General features: G+C 51.5%; 1 protein-coding gene and 2 long non-coding RNA genes across 36 annotated transcripts in view; 1 reads left to right on the top strand and 2 right to left on the bottom strand.

Annotated features, from left to right (window-relative positions):
* MYO18A (myosin XVIIIA) overlaps positions 1-26,780 on the top strand; it is a 98,770-nt gene that overhangs the window by 14,686 nt on the left and 57,304 nt on the right. Inside the window, exon 1 of one of the 33 annotated variants that reach the window (XM_038548334.1) lies at positions 19,371-19,441. The exons of the other annotated variants lie outside the window; for them this stretch is intronic. Within the exon in view, the coding sequence (XP_038404262.1) occupies positions 19,436-19,441 (6 nt within the window). The 5' untranslated portion in view covers positions 19,371-19,435. Of the gene's footprint in view, positions 1-19,370; positions 19,442-26,780 lie in introns of those variants that run through there. 33 annotated transcript variants of the gene reach the window in all.
* On the bottom strand, positions 7,788-11,866 carry LOC111097448. The gene is made up of 2 exons (XR_005364720.1): positions 10,419-11,866; positions 7,788-9,673 (listed from the first exon to the last, which is right to left on the bottom strand). It is a non-coding gene; the product is annotated as an uncharacterized LOC111097448 (long non-coding RNA).
* On the bottom strand, positions 15,025-19,459 carry LOC106559316. 2 transcript variants are annotated; one of them, XR_005364715.1, is made up of 3 exons: positions 19,238-19,459; positions 15,864-16,716; positions 15,025-15,614 (listed from the first exon to the last, which is right to left on the bottom strand). It is a non-coding gene; the product is annotated as an uncharacterized LOC106559316 (long non-coding RNA). The 2 variants fall into 2 exon arrangements; XR_005364716.1 differs by having other exon boundaries at positions 15,025-16,042; positions 16,363-16,716.

Raw genomic sequence — 26,780 nt, 5'->3', positions numbered from 1 at the left:
TCATCCTCTCTATCCTCCTCTTCCTCCCACTCTGGCTTCTCTTCTTGGCAGCAGTTCTAAGCCCAGTTCCATGCCAAGAAGAGTCTTCCCACTTCCTCAAGGCTTCTGGGTGGGGCACCCTGACAACTCTGGCCCCACGAGGACAGCTCCTGGCGGCCACCCTGCCCATCAGGTCATCCATCAACTGTGTCCACACATTGCCTGTCCCCAGGGAGCTCTGAGGGAACTGGCTAGCCATCTGTTCTCTTTCTGCACACAGATGGAGACCAGGCCTCGTGGCTCCTCTCCTTGGCCTGTTGAGAAGGCCCCAGGGAGAGACAGCCCCTCAGGTTTCCTTCTCACATGATGTGTGTCCAGAATGCTTGGCTCACACCTCCACATGTCCTTGTAGCTGCTAGTAAGGTTCCATTGGGAGTAGGGGTGAGCCACAGTAGTAGGACAGACATGGAGCCCAATAGAAGTCACTCAGCAGGCCTGGGAGAAGCAGCTCTTCTTCCACCATCTGTTCTTCCACTCCACTCATTAAACGGATATCTGCTGAGCACAAGCTGTGTGCTAGATCCTGGGATCCAGCAGTGAGTAGCACATAACCCCAGCCCCTAGGAACTCATCGTCTAGCAGAAGAGATGGTCAAGTAGTAGATGATGATAGTGCTGCTTGAGATGCTCCCCAACAGGGGCCGGTACAGGGTCCCAGAGGCACAGCAGAGGGACTTCCAGTACAGTCCTGGGAGTGATCACAGGGAAAGCTGACATCTGGGTGGGATGTGAATGCAGGGGAGGCAGGAGGAAGGGGAGGGCTGTAAGAGACTCATACCAAGACCTAGAGGTTGGAGAGAGAATGACGCATTTGGGGGATAAGGCTGGGGGCACAGTGCGTGAGGAATGAGTACTGAGAGAAGTGGCCGAAGAGGCAAGCAGGGGACAGGTCATGAAGGCCCCGTGTGAACCAGCCTAAGGAATGCGAGCTTCCACCAAAGGTCAGGAAGCAGGGAGTGATAGGAAAAGATTTTAGAAAATCTCTCTGGCTGCTTGTGGAGAATGCTTTTGGCTGTAGCAAGGGCAGCCATGGAGCAAACAGTGAGGGCCCGACCGTTGTCATCCTGGAACAGAGGCCCACACTTGGGTAGAGCAGTGGAGGTGGAGAGAGATTTCAGACTTGAGCAACCAAGGGACTCTGTAGCCTTGGTGACTGACTGGCTGGGGGGATGGAGAAGAGGAGAGCCAAGTAGGATGCCAGGTTTGGAGGAAGACACTAAGTTCTTTCTTGGCTCCTCAGGGAGAGCATTTTGGGGTATTTGGTTTTGGATCAGTTACTCTTACATTGTCTGTCAAAAGACAAAGCATTCCCTGAGTCTAGTGAGATGAAAGGAGGTAGTGGTACAGATGAGGATCTTAAGTCCCAGTTGGATCAGAATCCCTTTCTCCTGCTCCATAAATCCAAGTAGGAAAGTCAAGGGCCAACTGAGAAGGATGAGGCCTGGGAGAGAGGAGAGCCAGGCCCTTCTGTTTGTATCCTCAGTGGGCCCATCGCAGGAAGCAGTAGTGTAGGATGTTTCTAAGCTCAGAAGAGCCCACCTGGCTAAACCCTGGCTAATGTGGCTGTCCTACCATCAAGAGTCAGAGGAACTAGCCTGCATGGGAGCTCTACCCAGAAAGCACTGCTTCCCTGAGCTTTCGAAGTTGTGGTGGGAGGGGCGAGGTAGCAGTGGTTAAAACATTGCACCCACCCCCTTCCAGTGGGGTCTATTTTCTTAGGCTGTCTGCAGCTGTCAGGCACTTACCAGAGATCTGTGATACAGTTTCTTCTCCCTCTGGACCTGGGGTTTGTACTTAAAGCCTATAGGGCTATGAGGTTCCTGAAGAGGTTGTCACCTCTGTGTAAACCACCTTTCGTAGATTTCGGTAGGTAGTAAATGCTTAAGAAGATCAGTACCGGGATCCCTGGGTGGCGCAGCGGTTTGGCGCCTGCCTTTGGCCCAGGGTGCGATCCTGGAGACCCAGGATCGAATCCCACATTGGGCTCCCAGTGCATGGAGCCTGCTTCTCCCTCTGCCTGTGTCTCTGCCTCTCTCTCTCTCTGTGACTATGATAAATAAAAAAAATAACATAAAAAAAAATAAAAAAAATAAAAAAAGATCAGTACCTGGGCAGCCCCGGTGGCGCAGCGGTTTAGCGCCGCCTGCAGCCCAGGGTGTGATCCTGAAGACCCTGGATCGAGTCCCACATCAGGCTCCCTGCATGGAGCCTGCTTCTCCCTCTGCCTGTGTCTCTGTCCCTCTCTCTCTCTCTCTGTGTCTCTCATGAATAAATAAATAAAATCTTAAAAAAACATATTAAAAAAAATAAAGAAGATCAGTACCTTCCCCTCTGCCCAGTCTCTCAAGCCATCCAGGGAAGGTAATTTTGTTTGCTTCCTTAATTAGCCCGTCCTTGTGCTTTCCCATCTTTGCTCCTGGTAAAGTTTTCTTTCCAGTGGGAACTCATGATGCTTTTGTTCAGACTCTTTCCCTGCAGCCCTGTCGTCAGAGACAACCATCTGAAGGAAAAACTGGGGTGCTGGGTGCTCCCCTAGGTCTTTCCAGCATCTCAGGACTGCCGATGGGAGAAAGGAGACTGGCGGGTGGGGATGCCTACATCTGGGAGAAGGGCAGGGGCCCCTATGCCAGGAAGCCCTTGAGTCCTGGACAGAAGCTGTACAAGCCTCACCAACCTTGCCCCAGGCCCCCAAGGCCTTCCAGAACTGGGACCAGCAGGGTACCAAGGAGAGACAGAAGACTGTACTGTTTCAGGTCTGGCAGGCCAGCTGCTAAGCAGTGGGCTTTTCCTGGGGCTTCTGGTGTTGCTGGAGCTGCTGGGTGCTGCCTGGCTCAGTGTTCTAAACCCCCTCTGTTCCTAATGTTACTCCAAATGATGCTTGGAGAGGTTTTTGGTGTTTGTTTGTTTTCATTTTGGGGGGCAGCAAAGCAAAGTTTATTGAGCGGTAATAGTAAAGTGTTGGTAAAAAGCTCCCAAAGAGTGAGGGGACCCGAGAGAGTTATCGTAACTGTTTGTTTGTTTTAAACAGAAAATTCTTATTTCATTTTGTGCCAAAGCTTTAGGCACTTCTGACATCAGAGCCTCACCATGTGAGAGCTCTGGCTTGGGGGCTCAGAGTAGAACCCAAACTGAGTTCTTTTGGTAATGAATGAGGTGCCAGTGGGTAGGTGTCAAGTGTGTGAGAAATGTTGGTTGAAAGGTCTTTGGGAGTTATTGATCCTGGATTAGTGGGGTACATGGGACCAGCAGCATAGAGTGGTGGACTAGGTCATTTCTATTCTACTAGGTCTCCCTTCTCTGCCCTCAGAGGCACATTCTGCCTTCTTCCCCATGAGCTGCTAGACGAACCGCAGCCCCAGAGTGCCCTGGCCACCCAGCCCGTGGGTGGTGGGCATGGTGCCCAGGCCACATTGAACTAACTGGGTGTGGGTACATGTCATGGTCATTGGTTGTTTTTGCAGGCACGGCTCAGAGCCCTGGTGTGGGGGCAGGGCCTGGGTTTGAGGTGGCCTGCGCTGGCCCCTCTGGCCCTGGCCAGAGGCCCCGTGGCCCACCCTGCTGCCCCTGGCCACCCTGTCCTCTGCTCCCTTCTAATCTCTTATTTACATTGAGATGGTTCTGGAAAATACCAGATATGCAAACACCCAGACTGGGGTGGGGGGGTTGAGGAGTGGGGTGAAGGGGGGTGTGTGGTGGGTGGGAACACAAGTATTTTAAAAATGCTGCCGATCTCTGCGTTTCCCAGAAACCACAAGCACGCGGTCTGCCTGCCAGCAGTGCTCCCGCCACCCCACCATGCTGAGCTGCTGGGCTTTCCTCACTGTAGCCTAAGTTGGGGAGCCTGGGTCTGTGGGGGCTGCGGCCCAAGACCCAGTTGGGGAGGGGGCTTGCCTGGCACTTCCATCCTTAGTGCCAGGCAGCGGGTGCGGATGTGCTCCAGGCCTCTGGCATCACCGCAGGCGCCCCCTGGGCCAGATGGGCGCTGAGAGGGAGTGGAGTCTTCTGTCTCCCCACCCCTCCTGCTGTGCAGTTTTGGGGGGGGCTGCAGGGAGCCCAGCCCAGAGCCCTGCGTGGTGTTTGGCAGCAGCTTCTGTTCTGTTAAATACAGGGGATAGTGTCAGCAAAGCTTATTTTTTCAGTTGTTGGCTCTGGGTTGGTTGGGAAACTATTTCCTCAGACCCGAGTCACCACTCCGCTGCTTTAATCTCCCGCCATAGGTTTCTCTGAATGAGGGCATGACATTCTTCCCTGGTGGGGCTCGACCCAGCGGCTTCACCCGGACTCGGGTCAGGAAGAATGTAGGGTGTTTGTCCAGGATCCTGTGTGGCGCCCCCAGGACGGTGTCCGGCACCTGCATGCTCCCTAAGTGGTGTTTAATTGATCTGATAAATATTCTGTTGCACAGGAATGCCTTGGGGGCCAGGCCTGAGAGGTCCTAGCCAGGATGAGGATTGTGGCTGGCATTCACTCTACGTTAGGCACTGTTCCACCTGTTTTCATTTAATTTGCCCAACAACCCTCTGAAACAGGCAGTATAGTCTTTATTTCACAGGTGAGGATACCGGATTACAGAGAGGTTAAGGATAAGTATGTGGCCGAAGGTTTCAAGGCTATGAAGTAACTTATCAGGAGTTGAATTTAGGGCATCAGCTCCTTGCACTTCACTTGTGTGCTATATAGGGTAGGGGAACACGGTGTCTGGATATTCTCATAAATCCACTGGCCAGCCCAGGCCTACATCCTTCTGACTCCTGCTGCCCCTGTAGGCCTCTCCTCCAGAAAGGGAGGAGAAGCAAGGAGTAAGTGGCCATTCTTGCTCTTGCTCTGTGGATAGTGAGCTGTAGAAGGGTGTGACTGCTGCTCTGTCTTTCCAGAGGATTAATTGGCCAGAGGAAGCGAGCCCAGGTGGCAGCAGGTGTTAGCTGAGAGAGGTACTGGGAAGCGTGGCTGGGGAAAGCCTTAGGAAGAGAAGTAGCATCTGTCTTGGTGGTGTTTGAGTGTGATTTCTAGCAGGTGATATAGAGGCACACTTTGCCCCTTACACATCTGCTAGACCCTGGAGGGGTCTGACATGCTAGTACTGACCTCTGCAGTACTTGAGGTTGCAAGATCCTCAGAGTGTCACCTCTGACTAAGAACAGGTCTCCTTCTGTCACATGGGGACTGCATCCTGTTGTTTCCTCATGTGCACTGTGGGGGGAAAGGTGAGGTGCATGGCCTGGCAGAGGGCCTAGCAGGTAGTAGGTAGCAACGAAGAACTCGTGCTGGCTTCTCCCATGGAGTCCCTGCTGTTCCTTATGTCTGTAATGCCTTTCCTTGCCCATCCTCATGCCCTCATACACATTGGCCCTGGTTTGAATGTCACTTCCTCAGGGAAGCCTTCCCTGACCTTCTGAGTTGTCACATCCTTTTCTTTGATAACTTTCATCAAGCTTGTTATTAATTCATTATCTTATTTCTCTGGTGCTTCTGGAGCACTTCATGATATTTGTTGAAGGAAAGAAGATGGTTCCCTGGTCAGGAACTGATTTCCTATTCTTTCTACATGGTTTTCCTCATGTACCTCAGTTTTGGTTTCTAGAACCCTCCCCACCCTGACTTGCCTTGGTGACTTGTCTGCAGGACATATCCTAGCTTTACTCCCTGTTTCTTATGTGCCTGGGCACTCAGCATGTCCCACAGGAATGGAGGAGAGGTAGACTCTAGGCATCTAGGAGCAGGTCACAGGATGGCCTGCCTCCCGGCCCTGTACTGATGTCTTTGGGTGAGAAGCTTGGGCTCAGGTAAGAAGCAGATTTGGAGTTATGTGGGGTCACACAGCGTCCAACCCAGGGGTCCTTGGAGAAATGTGCTTGTCATACTGGCTGCAGTCTCTGAGGGGGTAGGATGTAGCTCAGCAGGGCTCAAGACTTCCTCTTTCCTTCTGCTGCTTTCCTGCTCTGCCTGCGTGCTGGAATGTCAGCAGGCTGGGAATTTTCACAGCAAGGATTTTTCCCAGTCAGGGCAACAGATTCCAGCTGGAGCCTGGGGACAGCTCCCCCATGGGCAGGGGCTGCCAGAGAGGGCCAGGGAACATGCTAGGGCATCCCAACTGCTCTATGCTCGGAGCCTCAGCGGGTGGTGCAGGGAGGCCTTCGGCACCAGAAACTCCTCTGGTGAGGAGAGAACATAGCTGGCCATATCCCACAAGCCTCACTTCCTCCACCCGGTGAGTGAGTCAGGAAGGGGAGCTGCCTCAGATTCCATCCTCAGGTGGGGCTGTGGCTGCCAGATCCAGGTTCTCTGGCCTGTGGGGGCCACCCAGCCTTGGCAGGAGGTGGCACTGCTGAGTCTGTCCCCCTTACCCACCCCTTCTCAGTGGGCCCCCGTAATGTCTCCAGGGCCTGGTTCCCTCTCTTTAGTGACCCTTCTGGCCTCTGTGCCTTTTGCCCCTTGACCTCAGTATTGCTGGCCCCTCCCTTCCACTCCCACTTCTGCAAGGAGCTGACTCACTTCCTCTTTCCCTCCCCAGTTTCTCTCACTGCCAGGCCCTATGGTGTGCAGGGTACCCATAGGGAGGGGAGATTTCTTGCAGAGGGTACTTCCAAGGCTCTTTCTCCTGGCAGTTAAGACTGAGGCTGGCCCTGGCCCTGGGCAGAGGAGGGCTGGGAGGTGAGGGTGGGGAGCATGGCTCTGGGCCATAGGAAGGCCCAATGTGAACAGCCCAGGATGGAGCCTGGCACAATTGAGGTGGGATGTCAGAAAGCCTTGAAGGGCACCTGTTCCATGTCACCCTGTGGGCTCAGTTCTGTGGAGGAGAAAGGCTGAATACGCCATCCCTATGACCAGGGAACCTGTGCTTTCTCTAGAAGAGAAGACATCTGCAAAAAGATAGATCTCAGCCCAGGGTGGCATGGGCTAGAGGCCAGGCAGTGACAGCACTGTCAGGCAGCATGAGACACTCATGACTGATACCCAGTTTCATGCCCAGCCCCATCTCATCATGGAGAAAGTGTCTGGGGATTCCAGTGGAGCCTTCCAAGGCCAGGGTGAGGAACAGGGTCTGAAATGGTCTCCCTACTGGTTCTTTCTGCTGGGAGCCCTTTCAGTTGGTCGTGCCTCTCCTGGCCCCCGCCTCCCACATCTGTGAGTCGACTGGTCTAGTTGTGGAGCCAATTGAAGAAGCTGGCTTCAGAACAGTGGAAGGTTTCCTCCCCGAGTAGCTGGCATCTTCCAGCTACTTGGAGCCATCCAGGCTGTGGAAGCCCATGTGCCTGGTACTTCAGGCACTGGGGACTCAGCTCATGCTGAGCTAGGTACAGCCTTGGATCTTCCCCCCGCAGGTGGCCTAGGTTACATAGAGGACACAGGCACCGGGTAAGGTTGAGTCCCCACTCACTTGGCCATGCATCAAGTTCAATAGAAGCTGAAAGGAAACTAGGCCTACTGCCTGAGAAGCCTGGGAGACGGCTGTGGGCTGTCTTCCTAGAATCAAGGGACCAGCAAACATTCTTGTTCCCCCGAGCATTTGGCTTTGCCTGGCGGATCCTGCACTGCACAGGCGGCCTGCAGTGATCTGGATTCTGGCCTCAGGATTTCTGGACAATGACAGGTGTTTCTTGTATAAATGAGGTTGGGGGTGGCAGGCTGGAATGAGGCCTAGGTGTTGTGAAGGTGAGGGGTATTAGCCTGACCACCCCACCCAGAATACTCTCACCCTCTCCGGTGGAGGTGAACCACCCGATATAGGCACTCAGATGCCGGTCTGCGTTCCTCTTCCAGGACTCCTTTATTGTTCCCTGCTACCATCCATCACTCCTTGGCCTCGACCTGTGGCGCAGAACCAGGCTCTGTGATAGGATACCCAGTTTGGAAATGGCTTGGAACACACACACACATACACTGCAAAATTTAGTCTGGGTGTCCTTTTCTCTCAGACTCTTCCAAAGCATTTCTGCCGTCAGCTTCTAATCCTTCTAACTGGCCTTCCCCTTCTCTGTCCAGACCATAGGAGTTAGTCTCTGAGGCAAGGCATAGCAGTTTTCTGGCTTCTATCATAGCCCTGGGTTCCCTACTCAGCCCCTGCATCTTCCTTAACACACCTGTTTTCAGTCTCTCTTCTGTGCCTCTGAAAGAGGGACCCATGCTATAAAGGGTCCCCTCTTCTCCCGCCCCACATATTCTCTTCAAAAATCCAGAAACTGCAGATCTTATTGTTGCTATAGAAACAGATGCTTGGCAAATATGAAGTTGGATGGAAGGGCTGGTTTTGGCTGTGGAACTGCTTCCAGCTCATTTGGGGAGGAGAAAAAGGAGGCAGGCAGCATTGGCAGAAGAGCCCACAAATCAGAAGATGCTGATGATTATGTATATATTGTTAATACATTGGTGTATATTGGGTACAACATGGACTCTGCAGCTGGACTCCTGGGTTCAAATCCTGACTGTTTACTAAGCTGTGTGACCTTGGGCAAATTATTTAATTTCTCTGTGCCTCACTTTCCTCACCTGTAAACTACTACTACTACTACTACTACTGCTACTACTACTACTACTACTACTTTCTTGTAAGGTTATTTTAAGGATTCAACTAATCATTACACACAAGTCACTTAGAATAGCATTATCGTCATCATTAATCTGTCTGTAAGGTGCTGGGAGGTACTTGGTGCCTGGGAGCCTGATGGGCCATCTGTCCAGGAATGCCACAGGCCTGTTAATGACTCAGCTCTGCTGATGGTGGTGGGGGGATGAAGGGGGCACAGTACAGGGCACTTTACTCTCGTCTCCAGAATGGTGCTTTTCCCCAAAGGGCCTCCAAGTGAAGATGGGGAAATAAGACCCAGATCAGTCCCCAGGTTGACTCAGGGCCACATGGCAGCCTCAGAGTTTATCCAAACTAGCCTGTAGTTCAATGCATCTTTAAAATTGTGCTCCTTTTCCCATGAATGCCTCCAGTCAAATTCTTGTCCGATGCCAGCAACTTCGGAATACCAGGCTTCTTTCTACCTGTTTGTTTTCCAGTTAAACAGACTTCACTTTTTTGTGGTCTCTCCACAACTTATTTTGTTTCTTCACGCCCATCTTGCATCTGGATTAGGGCTAAACAGGAACTGAGGACAGAATGGAGGCACAGAACAGAGAGGCAGCCCCGACCTACAATTTCCTGGGTCTATTTTCTGCTCCTTTACCACACATATGAGCTCACCCAGACTCTCCCACTTGGATTTTCTAAGTAAAACCTTTCATATTAAGTGCCTGTGAGAGACTGTGGTAGCTGTCAGACCCATGTCCTGTTCCCTTATTCCTCCATGGATCCAAGGCTTGGGGAGCTTGCTTGAGCCTCTCTAGCCTGGCGGGCATGTCCTAAAGTCCTTTTCCGCCATGTCCTCCTCCTTACCTTCTTCAGTTGGTTCATCCAGTGAGTGACACAGGGAGATGTCCAGTTATGGTCCCCATTGCTCCGTGGGCAGAACTCCTGGCATGCTGCTCAGAATGAAGCTTTATTGGCCTTATTTGCCCTTGAAAACTCAGGGTTCTGCTGGGACATCTCTCTCTGGGAGCACTCACATCAGATGAGTCCGGCAGCGGGTGGTGCGGGGAAGCCCTCAGGCCACTACATTCCAGATGTCTTACCCATGCATGGTCCAGAGACTCTGTAGAAACAAGGAACGATTGTGTGGCACCAAGGGGCTTTCTCCCAGGCCTGGGATGCCTTGGAGTGGGGGCTGGCTTCCATTCAGCTTTGCCTTTTCAGCCCCTCTGCATCTGGCTTCTGTTCCCTGGCTAGTTGTTATATTGTGGCTAAACTGTGTCCCCTTCCCCCACTTCTTTCTGAGGCCCAGGGGTCAGGGCAAGGTACACAGGGACTGGACGGGAGCCTAAGCATAATCTGGGGCAGGGGTAGGAGAGAACAGCAGGTGGTCAGGGGGCAACACCTGACAGAGTCTTTGGACAGGATGACCAGGACAAGCTGAAAGGGGGCTCTCTCCATCAGACCTGTCTGACAGGAGGCTCTGCCAAAACAGGTATGTTCAGGGCAGCCCGGTGGCTAAGCGGTTTAGCGCTGCCTTCAGCCCAGGGTCTGATCCTGGGGACCTGGGATTGAGTCCCACGTGGGACTCCCCGCATGGAGCCTGCTTCTCCCTCTGCCTCTCTCTCTCTCTCTCTATGTCTCTTATGAAAAAAAAAAAAAAAAAAGATATGTTCAGCAGTCCTTGCTTTCCAACCTGGTAGCCATTAGCCACCACAGGTGGTTTCTGAGCACTTGAAATGTGATTGGCATGACTGAGGGAGTGAATCTTAAAAAAAAAAAATTTTTTTGGTTTTAATTTAATCAGAAGTATTCCCATTGTTTCAATTTAACTTAAATTTAAGTAGCCACATGTGGCTCGGGCTTACCACATTGAACAGTGCAGCTTCAGAGAGTTCTCAGAAAACAATGGTGGGGTGCTCTTGAAGGCTTCTCTCCTCTTGCAGCCCTCCTGGTGAGGCTGGGGATGGTGGCATTTTCCCTTCCTCTCAGGAAGGAAGGCTTGTCCTCTTTGGCAATTTCTACACTTCAGCAGCTCTGGAATCCTGATGCCCCAGGGCCAACAGGTCCCTGGCTGTGAGCCACCACAACTGGGGCAGTGCTTCCCCACCTTGCCAAGCATGTTTTCTGCCCAGCTCTGTAACACACAGGTGCTCACATGCCCCAGTGGATTTGGCCAAGGCTGGTAATGTGGAGGTGGTAGGTTGGTAGGAAAGAAGCTTTTGCTTCATTCCTCCTACTTCTATGGAGATTGAATTTGAGCTTTATTTTTACTTTAAAGGGTTCTAGAAACAGGCTAAAAAAAAAAAAAAAAGGCCTCCAGAGGTGAACACACAGATCCTCAAACTATGTATCAAGTGTCCAGTGTTTGGAGGAACCTGAGGCTTGTCTGAAGCAGCCTCCCTGGCGCTGAGAATAAGCACCATGTGTTTCCATCTCTCATACCCGGGAAGACCTTCCTGATGTTTTATTTAAATCTGTGTGGCCGACCCTTAAACTGGCTTTCCTTTTTTTTCTTCTGTGGAAATAGAAAAGAGTTGTCATTTATGTGAAAAAGAGAACAATAGTTCATTATGCTTATTCTCTCATGTCTGCCAGAGGGGGTTGGGGATGGGAATATTGTGTATGTGGTACATTTGGTAGACTCAGGGGTGAACCAAGTTTGGGTAGGATTTGGGCAGCGGTATGGAGGATTCTGTCAAGGCAGGCGCTTGGCTTTGGGCCTCGTGGGAGCTTGGCAAAGCAGAGGCAATGTGGAAATCCCCAGGGACCCTGAGGAAATCCCCCGAAGCCGAGAGTCTGGGGAGCAGCAGACCTACTGCAGTGGGCTGTGCAGGCAGCCAGGTCCCACTGCGAGGGACAGACCTGGTCTTAGCAGAGAGGACAAGCCCACATGCACCTGGGCTCTGTCGCCGGGGTCTGAGCAAAGCTTTGGGAGGGCTAAGGCAGGGGCTGGCGGAGTGCGGAGACCTAACCTCAGTGGCAGTGAGGGTGGTGATCCGGGGCTGCCGCCTCCCCTGACTTTCCTAGACTGCCGGTCGCAGGCCTCGCCCCCCAGCACACGTTTAAAGCGTCGCGTCCCCGGAGTCTTCTGTTTATGCACGTACTCATTCATTCATGCATCCATTTTATTCCATCAGTGAGCACGTATTGAGTGCCCGCTACATGCAGGGGCCGTTCTGGGTCTTGCGGATGGAGCGGTGATTAGACAAAGGCGGCGCCGCGCTCTGCCCGGCCGCCCCGACCGTACCCTTCCAGCATAAAGCGAGAGGCCATCTTGCCGCCGCAGCCCCCTCAGTCTCGAGCTCCCGGGGGACGCCTCTCGGGGGCGTGGCCTGGACGCCTGCCCCGCTGAGGTGAAATCCCGCGGCTCGGGCGGCCAGGGCGGGCGAGAAGGGAGCGGCCGCCCTCTGCCGGGCTGCCGAGGCGCTGCAGGGCGGGTGCGCCCTGCGGCTCCGGGCGCACTGCGCATGTGCGGGAGCTGGCCCTCCCCGGCTCCGCCCCTCCCAGGCTCCGCCCCTGCGCCTGCCGGCAGGTGGGCTGGGCCTGGAAGCGCAGGCGGGGCTGGGGCTGGGGCTGGGGCCGGGGCCGGGGCCCGGGGCCCACCCGGCTCCCCCCCCCACCTCCCACTCCCGCCCGGCGGGCCACCGAGACCGCCTGGAGGGCAGCAGTGTCTGCACCCAGACCTGGGCTTGCCCTTTTCACCACCTCATTGAAACAGTGCATGTCCCCTAGCTTCCGTAAATTCTGTTAATGACAGTTTGTACATTGCAAATTCGTACTAATACAAGCACTGTGGGATAGTGTTTATAAACCTTTTCTTTCTCTTTAAAGGAGTTTTGAATTAAAGAGGAACTAGAGAGATAAGGTCAGATATTCTTTTAGGATGTCAAGTAGAACACCAGGCTCAGTGTTTTCCAAGCTATCTCCATCTGACATTCCTGTTTTAGATAGTGGCTTCAGATTGTTCTCTTGAAATCTTGACAGCTTGAAACGTTGGAGGCTTTACATCTTCTTCCTAACCCCACCCTTCAACTTCCGTGCCCATTTCCCAGCCTCCCCGCATAGTTGCTGAGTCTCTGTCTTGCATCACCCACTGTCTCTTCCCCACCATCAGCATACAGGAGATACCAACCCCGCTCCCATCCGTCCTCTGGCCATCTCCTTGACTTTCAGTGGTCTTTCAGCTTCTAGCCTCTTTTGCTTCCCAGCATCCTTTTGTTAGATCAGCACTCCTAAAGCTATGGTTTAATCATGTCCCTTCATTATCCAGAAGCCTGCTGTGACCCCCACTGTTTTCCAGGCAGGAGGGAGAGTGGAAGGAGCAGGGCTCTGGAGTCAGAATGACTAGTGTCCTAACTGGTCTTGCCAATCACTATCTATGTGGTTTCGGGCAAGTCATTTAACCTCTGTAAGCCTGTTTCCCAGACCATGATTCCTCTTTTGCAGCACTCACCTCCCAGAGTTTTGTGAGGAAAACAAGCAGCACGATCCCTGACTCCAGCCCTGACTCGTGGCTAGTGCTCAGAATGTGCCTGCATTGTGCTTAGGCTGCTTACCTCCCTTTTTTCCTCAGGTACAACCCTTTCAATTGCAAGTGACAGAGCCCAGCTGACCTGGTTTAAAAAGAAGAAATGCTTGGGGTCAAACATCTGAAACATTCAGGGGGTAGAACTGGTTGTAAGTTCAGCCTCATCTAGAAACCAGGCCTTTCCTGTCTCTCAGTTCATCTTCCATACTGGCTTGGTCCTCAGACAACTGATGACAAAATGGCACAGCACCAGGTTCAGGTCTTATGGGAGAAGTGTGACTCTTTCAGTAATCCAAAGTTTCATTCAATGGCCTCGGTACTGATTGGATCATATGCCTTCCATGAACTAGTCCCTGTAGCCTGGGGATATGACATACTTGTTGGCCAGATTCAAGTCACATGCTGGGGTAGGTCCCCAGGGAAAAATTGGGGTGCTGCAATCAGAGAATAGAGGAATGGATTGTGGACAGCTGAAACCACACCTGTCCACTATGACACGTGGGCATTCTTGATCTGGCCCCACTTACCTTCCCAGCTTTGCCTCTCATTGTTTACCTATCTGTGTCACTTCATCCAGACTTATTGCTTGTGCTTCATGTTTCATGCTTCTATTATCTTACTCCTTTACCCTGGAATCCCCTTCTTCTCTCATCTCATTACACTTCCTTCCATTTTTCATGGCCCTAGCCCCAAGCTGCCCATAAGCTCTCTGTTTTATTCCCCAGCAGGAAAAGATCTCTGCTTCTGAATTTCCCTAGAACATTATCAGTGACCCTGTTGGAGCATGGAGTAGATCCTACACCAATTCTAATTACTTGGGTAGCTTTGTTTCTCTTCTTCCTGTCTGTATGTTTGCTGAGGTCAGAACTGTGTCCGCATCATCTTGTTTCAATCACTCACTCATCCATCTATGGAGCACTGCCTCTGAGCAGGACCCAATGCTCTCGGGAGGTGCAGAGCACACAGACTGAACCACAGACATACAGCCTCTTCCTTGAGAAGCTCACAGTCCAGTTGTGAAGTGCCAGAAAAAGAAGCCGGCCTGGTGCTTCTCCCTGGTGCTCACCTTGAGGAATTACCGGTAACTGCTAGTTGAATATGTGAATGGCTTCACTCTTCAGAGCCTTCTGTGTAGCCCGCCCCTGCCCCCCTGCTTAGCCACTCTGCCTGGCCCAGTGCCAGTAACAGAGGACCTTTCACTCACCCCACACCACCAACAACCACACACACCACCACCGCAGGGTAGTCGAGGTTGTTACTCTATGTGGATATCTCTTTTTTCCCTATTGTGTTCAACACCATGTATCTCACAACAGTTACCTTTCAGGTCAGTTAGTTAAATCCAGTGGATACTTAGCACCTACTGTGTGTCTAGTGCTGGGGAGGGGGATGAGATTTAAAAGACATAGGAAATGGTCCCTCCTGTTCAGGGAGATAAGATTTAGACATATCACAAATAGATTACCATTCAAAACATTAGTTTATGCTGTGTAGTTGTGGCACATGCACATCAAAATTCAATAAATTCCACTTATGTTTGTGTGAGAAAAAATTTAAACATTGCATTTTGTGTATTTCTTTTTATTGTAGGCTGTACATGACTGTCCATGCTATGCTTTCCTGCAGATACGTAGAATATATAAAACAATGTGTGCTATACTTTGTGAGCAATTTAAGGGATTTTCGAGAGTAATTTTGGCTATATTTTACATTTGCCTTACAGGATGACTTTAGAATCTAATCCCATTTAGTATCTATGCTCATTCCATTGTATCTAGCAAAGTGCCATATTGAGTATTAAAAAACCACCATGTGTACATGGTGATATCTGGGTATAGACGGGACTGTGGTTGGTTGGTTGTTTTTTTTTTTTTTTTTTTTTAATTTTTTTTTTTAAGATTTTATTTATTCGTGACAGACACAGAGAGAAAGAGAGAGGCAGAGACACAGGCAGAGGGAGAAGCAGGCTCTATGCAGGGAGCCCGACGTGGGACTTGATCCCGGGTCTCCAGGATCATACCCCAGGCTGAAGGCGGCGCCAAACTGCTGGGCCATCGGGACTGCCCAGGACTGTGGTTTTTGATAATAATTTAATCACTACCTACAATTTGCCAGGCCTAATGCCAGGTACTTTACATATACTGTCTTTTTTAAATTCTCACAACAACCCAGAAGGTAGTAATAGGTATTATAAGGCAAAAAAAGTGGACACCCTAAGAAGCTGAGTAACTTTCCCTTAGGTCAGGCAGCAAGATAGACGCAGAGCTGAGATCCAGGACTGGGGTGCCTGACTGCGAAGGTGTGCTCTTTGCAGTATGCCTCTGTGCAGGCCTTGGGGTCTGGGGAAGACTGCATGAGGGAGGTGACACTTGTCGACCTTGACAGATGGGAAAGTTGGGCAAGGGAGAGAGGCATTTCTTTCTTTTTTTTTTTTTTAAGGTTTTATTTGTTCATGAGGGAGAGAGGTAGAGACACAGGCAGAGGAAAAGCAGGCTCCCCACAAGGAGCCCGATGTGGGTCTCAATCCCAGAGCCTGGGAAGAGAGAAGCATTTCTAAGTCATTGGTGGTGATGAGGGCAGGGGACTGTGGGAATATCTGCCTGAGAAAGTGAGAGCATGAGGGGAGCTGGGGAAAAGAAGGGAGAAAGGGGAAAGGGAAGTGCCAGGAGGCAGACCCAGGGGCCTAGGGGTGGTCTGGTTGGCTGTGGGAGTGACTGCCCAGCCCCCTGGGGTTATAGGTTGGGCTTACTTAAGACCTACTGGGGCCTGAGGCAGCACCAACCTTTGGGCAGGAGGGGTACTGGTGGTGGCTTTGTGTGACACTGAGTGGGTTGTCAGGTCTCAGGTTTCTTCTCTGAATGAAGAGGTCTGCCCTTGTCACGGAGGGAAGAAAGTGCTTTGAGATGATCTCCATCAGTAACACAAGTCAACTCAGAGACAGAATGACCAGGATCTAGTTGTCTGAATATAAAAGAGTAGATTGACACATGGTTACTAATAATTCAGAACAAGCTTCTGAAAGTAAAGTGACACCTCGGTCACCCATAAGGGGTGCACCAGTAACTTTTCTTGGCACCAGCGTGTCGAGAAAGCCCTGGGGATGTGAAGAGCTCTGACACAGCACATGCCCCCAAAGGGCCAGACGATCTCCCTGGGATGACATACCAGTCCCTGGTCATCTTCCAGAGCACTGCTGAATGGAAGGAGGGCCTAGAAGATCCTCAGGTGACCAAAATAGAGGGCAGCAAGTCTTGGGGGGAAAACCCAGGCCCTTTACTCACAGGAGAGTAGCTCTCTGGTATTCCACTTGCTCTGCTCTGGACTTTGTTATATCAGGCTCGGTTATCTGGTTCTCTAGCCTTTGGCAGAAACTGCTCATTAGAAGGAAGTGAGACTGTTGGGGACAGGCATGCTGACAGGTGGAGTGACAGCTGATGGGGACAAAAGAATGAAAAAGCAGATAATCCGGACACAGAGGGCATCTGGTCTTACCAACACGGGCATGGAGCGAGGTTGGCTGCAGCGCCTAGGACAGGGCTGGTGCCTGTTGAGTATGGCGAGGGGCATACTTGGCCTGGAGCCAAGCTGGGAAGTCCAAAGTCATCACAATGGGGATGATGGGCCCTCATTTTCATCTGTAGAGGAGGGAAATGAGGGGAGTTCAAGAGAGGAAGCTCAGGAGTTTGAGATGTTTGAGATGGGTTCTGAGTGTTTTACTTAAGAAGAGAACCAACAGGGATGCCTGGGAGGTTCAGCAGTTGAGTGCCTGCCTTTGGCCCAGGGTGTGATCCTGGAGTCCCAGGATCGAGTCCCACATCGGGCTCCCTGCATGGAGCCTGCTTCTCCCTCTGCCTGTGTCTCTGCCTCTCTCTCTCTCTGTGTCTCTCATGAATAAATAAATAAAATCTTAAAAAAAAAATAGAAGAGAACCAACAAAATGTGTGTTTTTATGATTTATAAGTTAGTAATAGAATTTCGAAAATCACTTAAAATAGAAAATATGTTGTGCCTTAAAGGGGATAGTCTTCAGTTACCTGGAAATTTTGCTTGTGATGCTTTGCTTTTCTCTTCTCCCCCATCCCCCGACAATGATCACAGATAGATGATAAAAATTAAAACTATCGAAAACTTTTTTTCCGATAAGTTTATTGAAAATTTTTGTGTTAGACACTGTTCCTAGAGCTTTGCAAGCACTAATTCCTCTAATGCCTACAATCACCCTACTGGGTAGGTACTTTCATTGCCCTCCTTGTACAGGTGAAGAAATCATAGCACAGGGTTCAGTTGTGTAGCTTTCCGCATGGACAAGCCACGATTGAACCCGGTGGGCTGGACCTGGGAGACTCACTGTCAGCCACGGGACACCAAGAATAATTCCTTCAGAGCAGTGGTTCTCAGAATCACCTGAAGAGCTGGTTAGAGCACAGGTGCTGGGGCCCTGATGCAGAATTTCTGATTCAGTAGGTCTGGAAGGGGGAGGGGTTGCTGGTTTGGGGACCATGCTTTGAGAACCAAACCTTTTCACTCACTGAGATTTTACCAGTCTCATACTGACCATAGAGAAGAGTTACTGGTGCAGAACACTCATTTTGCAGATGAGGGCCGTTTAAGGCCCAGGCCCAGGGATCACACAGCTACGTGCTTCATCCCTTCATTCTTTCAGGCACTCAGTGACTTAACAAAGGGACCCCTCTGCTGCCTTCATATTGAACAGTTTTCAGCCTTGTCTACCTATAAGCATCACCTGGGGGAGCTTTTACAAATCCTACTGCCCAGGCTTCCCTCCCGGACCAATTAAATCAGAAACTAGGGGGAAAAGGTGGGATTTAGGCATCAGTATTTCTGGAGTCCCATGAGGGATTTCAGCTGCAGCCACGGTTGGCACCAGCGTGTCGAGAAAGTCCTGGGGATGTGAAGAGCTCTGACACAGCACGTGCCCCCGCAGGGCCAGACGATCTCCCTGGGACGACACACCAGTCCCTAGAAACCAGAGGCGGGACCCCACGTCCCAATGGTCCTGTGTGGTAGGGAAGAGGCAGAGCTGGGCTTTGGTCCTCCCAGGCAGTGCTTATCAACCTTTCAACAGAGAAAGTCATACTGTTTACAAGACCTACTGGGCTCATAAGACTATCTGGGGTAACAGGCCTGGGGGATCTCCAGCCACCGTGGTTGGACACTGGTTTGGTGAAAGCTCTTTTTCAGGCCCTCCTAACACCACCTCACCCCATTCTTTTTTTTTTTTTTTTCCTGGAGAGGAAAAAAACAGGCCAGCTTCCTTTTTTCTGCAGAGCTTACAGCTTCTGAGACAGCTTCAAAAGACCTGTCTTTTGGCTCCTCCCCATCTGCCCCCAGCTCCCATTTCAGCCTCTTGGGGGTCCCCAGCCCCAGTCCCGACATCCCTGGTACTAACTGAAGAGCAAGGCAAGGCCTTCTCTTCATGAGGAGCACTGGCTTTTCATGGGCAACCCTTGCTCACTGGCCAGACACCCACAATTTCCTCTGCAGGGCCAAGGCCCACCCACCACACCCTCCTGTGTGCCTGTGCAGTCTCTAGCTGTGTAGGGCAAGAGGTGTATACACAGAAAGTGCAGTTGATTCTTTGCATGTCCCCAGTGTATTTCCGGCAAGGCAGCCACAGACTGATCGTGTGGGTCTCACTCTATTCCTGCCAGACGTTCCAGGATGGCTGCATGGCTGTCGTTCTGGCCCAGCGTGCAGCGGGCCCTGTATATTGGATTGGATGTGACGTTAGTGGTTTCCTTGGCCTCTGCCGCAGTAATTAGATGGCTGGGGTGAGCTTATGATTTGTGTGTTCTCAAGAACACTGTGCTGTGATTGAGTGTTCATGCATGATGGTGTGTGTGTGTGTGTGTGTGTGTGTGTGTGTGTGAGAGAGAGAGAACGTGCATGTGCTTGTCTTCATCCTGGCCTGTGGGGCCGGGGGCTGCAGGTCTCAAATTCCTCTGCTATTTTTAGGGGCCATATCAGCTCAGCTGTTTGGGAGCCGGGGTGTGTGTCAGTAGGAAAGCCCCACCCTCCCTGTCCCTTGCCCCTGACCCTTCAACACTGCCCGCCCCCCACCCATTGCCCCCTCACTCTCCGTGCCTCCTCTTCCCCATCTACACACGCTGTGTTACCCTCTCCATCCCGGCATACCTGGTATCCGCAGTCCTGGAGGCCACTCACTGTCTGGGACTGGCTCTGGCCAGGGTTGGGCAGCTCAGGCTGCCAGCAGGAGGGGCCTGGGGAGAGGGAGGGGACCAGGGGCGGGGCTGAAGCCAGTGCTATTTTGAGCCACTAACGGAGCAGCATCGGAGAGGAGACTCCTTGCTCTGGGTTGCTCCAGGCCAGGCCATGCGGGTGAGTGTCCCTGTGACCCCCCACCCACCCCGGAAATGTCCCAGGCTCCTCATGCCGGTTCCTCATTTACGAAAGGAGGGGCCTTTTTGTTATTTCCCCAGATGTGGCTGAAGGAGGTGGTGGTGAAGGGGGCGCTGCCTTGGGGCCCCTCTCTGAGCTTCTTGGTGGGGAGAGAATCATCCAGTGCAGGCAACCTCCCAAAACCTCCTGGGCCTGACTCAGGACTTTGGGAGTTTTGGAGGGGGCACCATTTTCTAGACCTCCGTGTCATGGGACTGCATCAGCTTGCCCACAGGCTGTGACACGCCTTCCCCACAGACCATTGGTGCCTGAGGCCCTCATTTCTTGGAACACTCTTTTCTTCCAAGGCCTGGAAGCCCAGTAACTCATGGACCTTCGGAAGGCTCGTATTACCAGCGTAGCCCTCCACCCTTTTTCCTCCTTGTAGATGAGAAAAGGCACTATACAGGGGTCATCCCTCCAGCTGTCAGGGTGGCCAGAAGTGGACTCAGCATGGTCTCCTGCATTTCTGTGGCTCAGACACTTGGAAGGAGCACAGATGGCATCTTGGGGATACCCTGACTGTCTGTAGGTCTCATTTTCAGCAGAGATTACTCTAGAGAAGTAAGTTCCTTAAAAAAGCAAGTGAGGAGAGACATAGCTGCCTCCCAGTCATTCCGTTACTCCCCCATGTCAACCCCTCCTGGCCACTGAGGGTCAGGTTTTCATCATGTCAGCAGTTGGCAGCGTGTGGGCTGGCCCAGCACGGAGGTATACTGAGAGCCTGAGTTGTGCTTGTGAGCATTTGAATCTCCCTGGGCCCCAGGACTGCCCCATCCCAGCCACAGAACTGGCGCCAATGCTGAGGTGTGTGTGGGTAGCCAGGGGTGGGGCCCGAGAATCTCCTCGCTGTGAGAGGTGCATGCTTCCTGGTCTAGCCTCCTCCCCACCTGATCCCCAGCCCGCAGGCCACCAGCACTAGGTCAGATTTGGGGGGTGGGGGGCGTGCGTGATGATGGCAAGGCAGATGGCAAAGGGCCCCGCAGTGGGGCAGCGAGTGTCCCCAGGGGAGGGAGGCCTCCAGCAGGTCCAGCCATTGGAGGAGGAACCCCAGGCCCGTCTGCAACCGCAGTGGCAGCAGGAAGCCATTCCAGTGCACCTGCTTCCTCTGGGCTGGCCGGCAGTGACTGTGGGCACTCGGCAGTGACTGTGGGCACTCGGCCGCTTTCTCTTCCGCCCCCCGGTGGGGGAGGGCTCTCACTGGAGGCTGGACCAAAGGAGCCAGGGTGTCCCTGCCAAACTCTTCCCCTCCTCCTCTGGCTGGCAGCATGGCCTTCAGGCCACTCCCTGCAGAGGCCTTGTTCCTTTCAAGCACCTCTGTGCAAAGCTTATTCGGGTCATGGTGGAAGGGCAGGTCATCTCTGGAAACCCCTGCGTTTCTGCCCAAGCTGTTATTCTGGTGGATGACATCATACAAGTTCAACTGTGGAGGTGAACCAGGGGAGGTGGAGGCAGGGCTTGCTTCCATCCCTTAAAGTGAGCCTGGAAGGTTCTTGCTGGAGGACAGACCTGGGTGTGAGTTCTAATTTGCGATTTGCTGTGCTGAGGGCTCGGCCAGGTCATTTCTGAGCTTCCTTTTGCTCATTTGTAAAGTGGGAATCATGCTAATATCTCCTTCAGAGAAATGTTGTGGGGATTAAATGAGCTCATGCGTGCAGAGGATTCAGCACGGTGCCTGGCAATTAGGACATGCTCAGTAAGGGTTAGCTGTTATTACTGCTAGTTCCTTCTTCCCACCCTCCTCCTTAGACAAGTAGGTGCTGGGGTTGGGGGGGGGGGGCTGGCAGGGAAAGGGTCTCCTGGGAGCTACTCTCTGCTCCTTAGAACAGGAAAGGAGAGAGAGGACGATGCCATGCCTCTTTCTCCTCTGAATGTGCATGAGTGTTGGCAGAGGGAACAGGTGTGAGTTCCCTAATTCAGACAGCAAGATCTCTTTTTTCCCCCTGCCCTTGGGGCTCCCTGTGTGTGGATATCTGCTTGGATTCCTGAGCCTTGAGGCATTTTTCCCAGTTTGCAATTCCGTGCCTTTGGGGAGCCTAGTGAGTAGAAAGCTTGCCCTGGGGGCATTCGTGCCCCCCATTCCTTCTTGCAGGGGCACAGAAGATGGTAAGTTAAGGGTGGCTGGTCCTTGCTGGTCCATGCAGTGGGTAAAACCCAGCCTGGTCTGTCCCCTGAGTGTTGGAAGCCTTCCCAGGCTGGGCATCAAAAGGTCCCTCAGCACATTTCTTGGATTTCTCCTTGTTGAGAACAAATGCTTGCAGCTATTATCTCCTCTGCTTTTTCTTTTTTATTGACTATTTAGCTATCTTTACAATAGAAATAAACAGTAAGTAACAAATACATAACAAAATAAATACCAAATGTCGCTATTGTGTCTAGTTTACACAATTTACAAGATTATGATGATCACTGTTTGCATACCATTTAGGTTTTGGTTTCTTTGATGGGTATTATTTTAGGTGGAGTTTTTTTTTTTTTTTTTTTTTAATTTTTATTTATTTATGATAGTCACACACAGAGAGAGAGGCAGAGACACAGGCAGAGGGAGAAGCAGGCTCCATGCACCGGGAGCCCGACGTGGGATTCGATCCCGGGTCTCCAGGATCGCGCCCTGGGCCAAAGGCAGGCGCCAAACCGCGGCGCCACCCAGGGATCCCTTAGGTGGAGTTTTGCCTGCATATTTGTTAGTTTAAATGGCAACATAATGGTACATTGTATGTACCGAAGTATCATAGTTTACCTACTTCCCTTTTTTTTTTCTTTAAAGATTTTATTTATTTATTCATGAGAAACAGAGAGACAGAGAGGTAGAGACATAGGCAGAGGGAGAAGCAGGCTCCATGCAGGGAGCCCAACATGGGACTCGATCCCAGGTCTCCAGGATCCTGCCCTGGGCCGAAGGCGGCACTAAACTGCTGAGCTACTTCCCTAATGCTAGGCATTTGGGTTGTTTCCAGTTTGGGGCATAGAGTGCATCATTAAAAGTCTCTGCATGGGTTTGTGGGCTTTTTTTTTTTTTTTTTTCTCTTCCTTTCTTTATTTATTTTTTTTTTTTTAAAGATTTTATTTATTTATACATGATAGTCACACAGAGAGAGAGAGGCAGAGACATAGGCAGAGGGAGAAGCAGGCTCCATGCAGGGAGCCCGATGTGGGATTCGATCCCGGGTCTCCAGGATCGCGCCCTGGGCCAAAGGCAGGCGCCAAACCACTGCGCCACCCAGGGATCCCTCCTTTCTTTAAATCAGCCCATTGCTCATAGGTTTCTGAAGATGGAAGGGCTAGGGCCAGAAGATGATGCATTTTATGGCTACTGTTGCTTCCCTAAGAGCTACTCAGCAATCTCAGAGTGTCCCACCCTCCTTTTCCACTCTACAGCATTGAGTGTTCCATCTATTTATCGTTGCTAAGTTTAGAGCGAGTATTACCTCCTTTTTTTCCCCCTCATCCCTGGGAATCAGGATTGGCAAGTGTTATTTTCTGTAGTTTACAGTTGAGGGAAGAGACCAGATGGGAATAAGAGTTTGCCAAAGAACCCCCATTTCAGTGCTGTCATGCGGTAAATGTTTATTTATTAAGGCCCACAGTATGATGGGTGACATAGCATCCTGTGCATGAGGAAACCACAGTCCAGAGAATGCTGTGGATGCACAAACGGCTCACATCCTGCTTGCTCGTGAATCCTAGTACTGCCACTTAGTAGCTCTGGGGCCCTCAGTGAGATCCATACCCTCTAGAAAGTGGGTTTTGTGAGGATGAAATAAGGAAGCAGTGTAAAATGCCTGCCTCTGTGACTGGCTCATAGTAAGGGTTCAATGAACATTGGTTTCTCTTCCCTTCCCCCACAAAGAGGAGGGCAGAGAGGTACCTGGATGGCACAGTCGATTAAGCGTCCTGACTCTTGGTTTTGGCTCAGGTCCTGATCTCAGGGTCATGAGTTTGAGCCCCATGCCAGGGCTCAGCATGGAGTCTCTCTCCCTCTGCCCCTCCCCCTTATGCTCTCTCTCTCTCACTCTCTAAAATAAATAAATAAATCTTAAAAAAAAAAAGGGAGACGAGGCCAAAAGTGCCAGGGAGGCTGGTCAGAGAGTAGTTGGAGCTTCAGAGGGACAGGATTGTGGTGGGGTCACTAGTAAACACTAGTGAACAAATACCTCACTGTCAATCCATGCTTCATCTTGATCCAGACCTCTCCAGACCTCCTAAACATTGACAGTGACACAGTATGTTAGCCAGAGTTGGCTACTAAGGATGACCTAGCCCCTCTGACCACACGTGACTAGCAAAAAAGATGGGCCTGTAAGGGAGCTTTGCAGTCAGAGCAACCTGGGTTCAAATCCAGGTCCACCACTTAATAGCTTTGTGACCTAATCTCATTCCAAGTCTTTTTCTTCATCAGTAAGATGAGAATAAAAGTAATTCCTGTGTCCTGAGGCTGTTGTAAGACAGATTTAAAAAATATGTGTTAGGGGGCAGCCCTGGTGGCGCAGCGGTTTGGCGCTGCCTGCAGCCTGAGGTGTGATTCTGGAGACCTAGGATCGAGTCCCGCATCGGGCTCCCTGCATGGAGCCTGCTTCTCTTCCTCTGCCTGTGTCTCTGCCTCTCTCTGTGTGTCTATGAATAAATAAATAAAATCTTTAAAAAAAAATGTGTTAGGGACGCTTTAGTGGCTCAGTGGTTGAGCATCTGCTTTTGGCTCAGGTTGTGACTCCAGGGTCCTGGGTTTGAGTCCCACATCAGGCTCCCCACAGGGAACCTGTTTCTCCCTCTGCTTATGTCTCTGCCTCTCTCTGTGTATCTCTCATGAGTAAATAAATAAAAATCTTTAAAAATAAATAAATAAAAAAGTGTTAAATACTTTTACCGGTGTTCCATATACAGTAATTAATGATGTTGTCAGAAATGGCTGAAATCCCTAGAGAGAGCAGGTCAGCGAAGACAGGCCTTGGTATCCTTGCTCCACAAAGCAAGTCATTCCCAGCTCTGGCAATGGCTGTGGTGAAGATGTCACTACCATCTTTGGGGCTGAGTTCCTTACCTGTTCTGCATCGGCTAAAGCTAGGTTATTTTGCATCCTAAGCAAATCTTTAAAATCTTTAAAAGCCAGTGATAAGGACAAGAACAGAAATAGCCAGGCAATTCCTCACAAAAGCCACAGAGATAATGTCCTCTGGAGAGAACCCCACATTTGTGTTCAGAGTGATATTCCTAAGGAGGAGCTGGTGCAGAGGAACAGGCCCAAGTGCAAATGGCCAAGTGTCCTCACGGCCTCAGATGAATGGACCTCTCCCTGCTCCCAGGGAACTTGAGCAGGAGATCCAAGACCAAATGACTGAAATTATTTATATCTGGCATATGACCCAAATAATAAAATAGACAAAATAATTTTCTAATTTTTCTTTTTTTTAAAAGATTTTATTTATTTATTCATGAGAAACACACACACAGAGAGAGAGAGAGAGAGAGGGAGAGAGGCAGAGACACAGGCAGAGGGAGAAGCAGGCCCCATGCAGGGAGCCTGACATGGGACTCGATCTGGGGTCTCCAGGATCACGCCCTGGACTGAAGGCAGTGCTAAACCACTGAGCCACCTGGGCTGCCCAATTTCTAATTTTTCACTGGTCATTCATGATAAGCAGTAAGAAGGATGGGCCAGTTTTGAAACTCCACTGAATTAACAGATTCTTTGCACAAAGCCTTTCCCTGGGTTGAGGCAGATTCGGCCTGTTGCTTCTCAAGAGGACCCGTTCTAATTTCTCCCCCGTAGCTGGAGTGGCTTTACTATTTTCCCACCCTCCTGCCCCTGGCCAGTAGTGGCATGTGGCAAGCAGAAGGCAATGTCACCACAGTCCTGGAGAAGCTTTGTTAATGCCTTCACAGGCCCATAACTTTGGTTCACCCAGTTGAGGGCTAGAGTGCCTCTTCCTACCCAAACCCCTAGAGTGCAGACCTGGGAAGGACTTTAGCCATTTTCTAGACTAATCCATCCCCTAATTCTACAGGGAGGCCCAGAAAAGTGAGGTGGCTTATTCAAGGACGCACAGCTTCCAAGGGCAGGACGTTCTATGTTCTATAACCCACCTGGCCATCTCTTTCCTCCTATGTTTTATTCCTTACTCCTTCTCTGACCTTTTGAGCTTTGCTATCTGCCTCCCTCCCCAGTTCCTCCCTCCTGTCACCTGTCGCCCACAGTGTTTGTCCCAGCAGGTCGTGACCTTTAGGAAGACTCCGATTCCCTGAGCGACCCTGCCCACCCCCGTGTCTTCTCTGACCCAGAGTGCAGGCTACCTTCGGCGCCATGGCCTTTTCATCAAGGTTCGCCTTCTGGGAGCAAAAGGAAAGTTGGGTCTCAAAATCCTTGTGCTTTTCTGATGTGCTTGGCATGGTCTGTGCAGGCAGGAGTCTGGCTTGTGGGCCAGGGAGTTCTGGGAGCTAAAGACGGCGCATGTGTGTGGATCTGGGGGCCAGGGAGGATGACCAGGGGGGCTGGTGAACTCACTCTTCTTCCTCGATGGGCTTCTGCGCTGAGTCATGCTCCTCCTCTGAGCTCCACCTCTGGTAAGCTGAGCTGCCTTTTGTCCCCCTGGTGCCCCTCCAAGTTAACTCCTCCACACCCTTCCCTTCCCCCTGCTGCTCTGACTCACCCCTGGGAACCTGGGCTGCTGTGGCAGTTGCCGCTGGGAATGGCTTTGGCTCTGAGGTCTCTGGAACTGGGTCTCCCCGTGTCTGGGGACGGTGGTGGGTAGAAGGAGAAGAGCCAAGAGTCAGGAGCCAGGCCAGCTAGCTGGCTGCCTGGGTTCCAGAGGGTGATTCAGACTGCAGACCTGGGCGTGCCTTTGTGCTGTGCATAGTCCCCAGCTGGGCAATGACCTATGACAGACAGAGCCTTTGGCTGGGGGGGGGAGGGGGGGGCAGGAGTGGCAGTGAGTCAGCCTCAGGCTAAATCCAGAGCTGAGCTCAGAGCTGGGCCTAGTGTCCCAGGCATTTTGGGGGGCAGTCAGTGTTATCCCCAGTGCTTCACCACTTGGGCAGGACACTTGGGGTCCCAAGCTCGCATCCCTGGAGGGAGCACAGAATTGGAGCTGGTGAAGGACACGGAGTGGACTTGGAATCTGGGCCATCCCTGAGCCTGAGCTAACAGCACTGCGTGCAGTAATGAGCAAGTCTGTGTGGTTTGTGAACACTTGATGTTCCCCTGACCTGTGTGCTCAGGTGCTAATGCATGGTGTGATCCTTGGGCGTGTGGGGAGGGTGCAACTATTGGACATTGGTGGGGGGC

Source organism: Canis lupus, chromosome 9 (genome assembly GCF_011100685.1).
Source record: "Canis lupus familiaris isolate Mischka breed German Shepherd chromosome 9, alternate assembly UU_Cfam_GSD_1.0, whole genome shotgun sequence".
NCBI classification, from domain to species: Eukaryota; Metazoa; Chordata; class Mammalia; order Carnivora; family Canidae; genus Canis; species Canis lupus.
The sequence above is the reverse complement of the archived record's forward strand: the minus strand, read 5'-3'. Positions and strand labels throughout refer to the sequence as shown.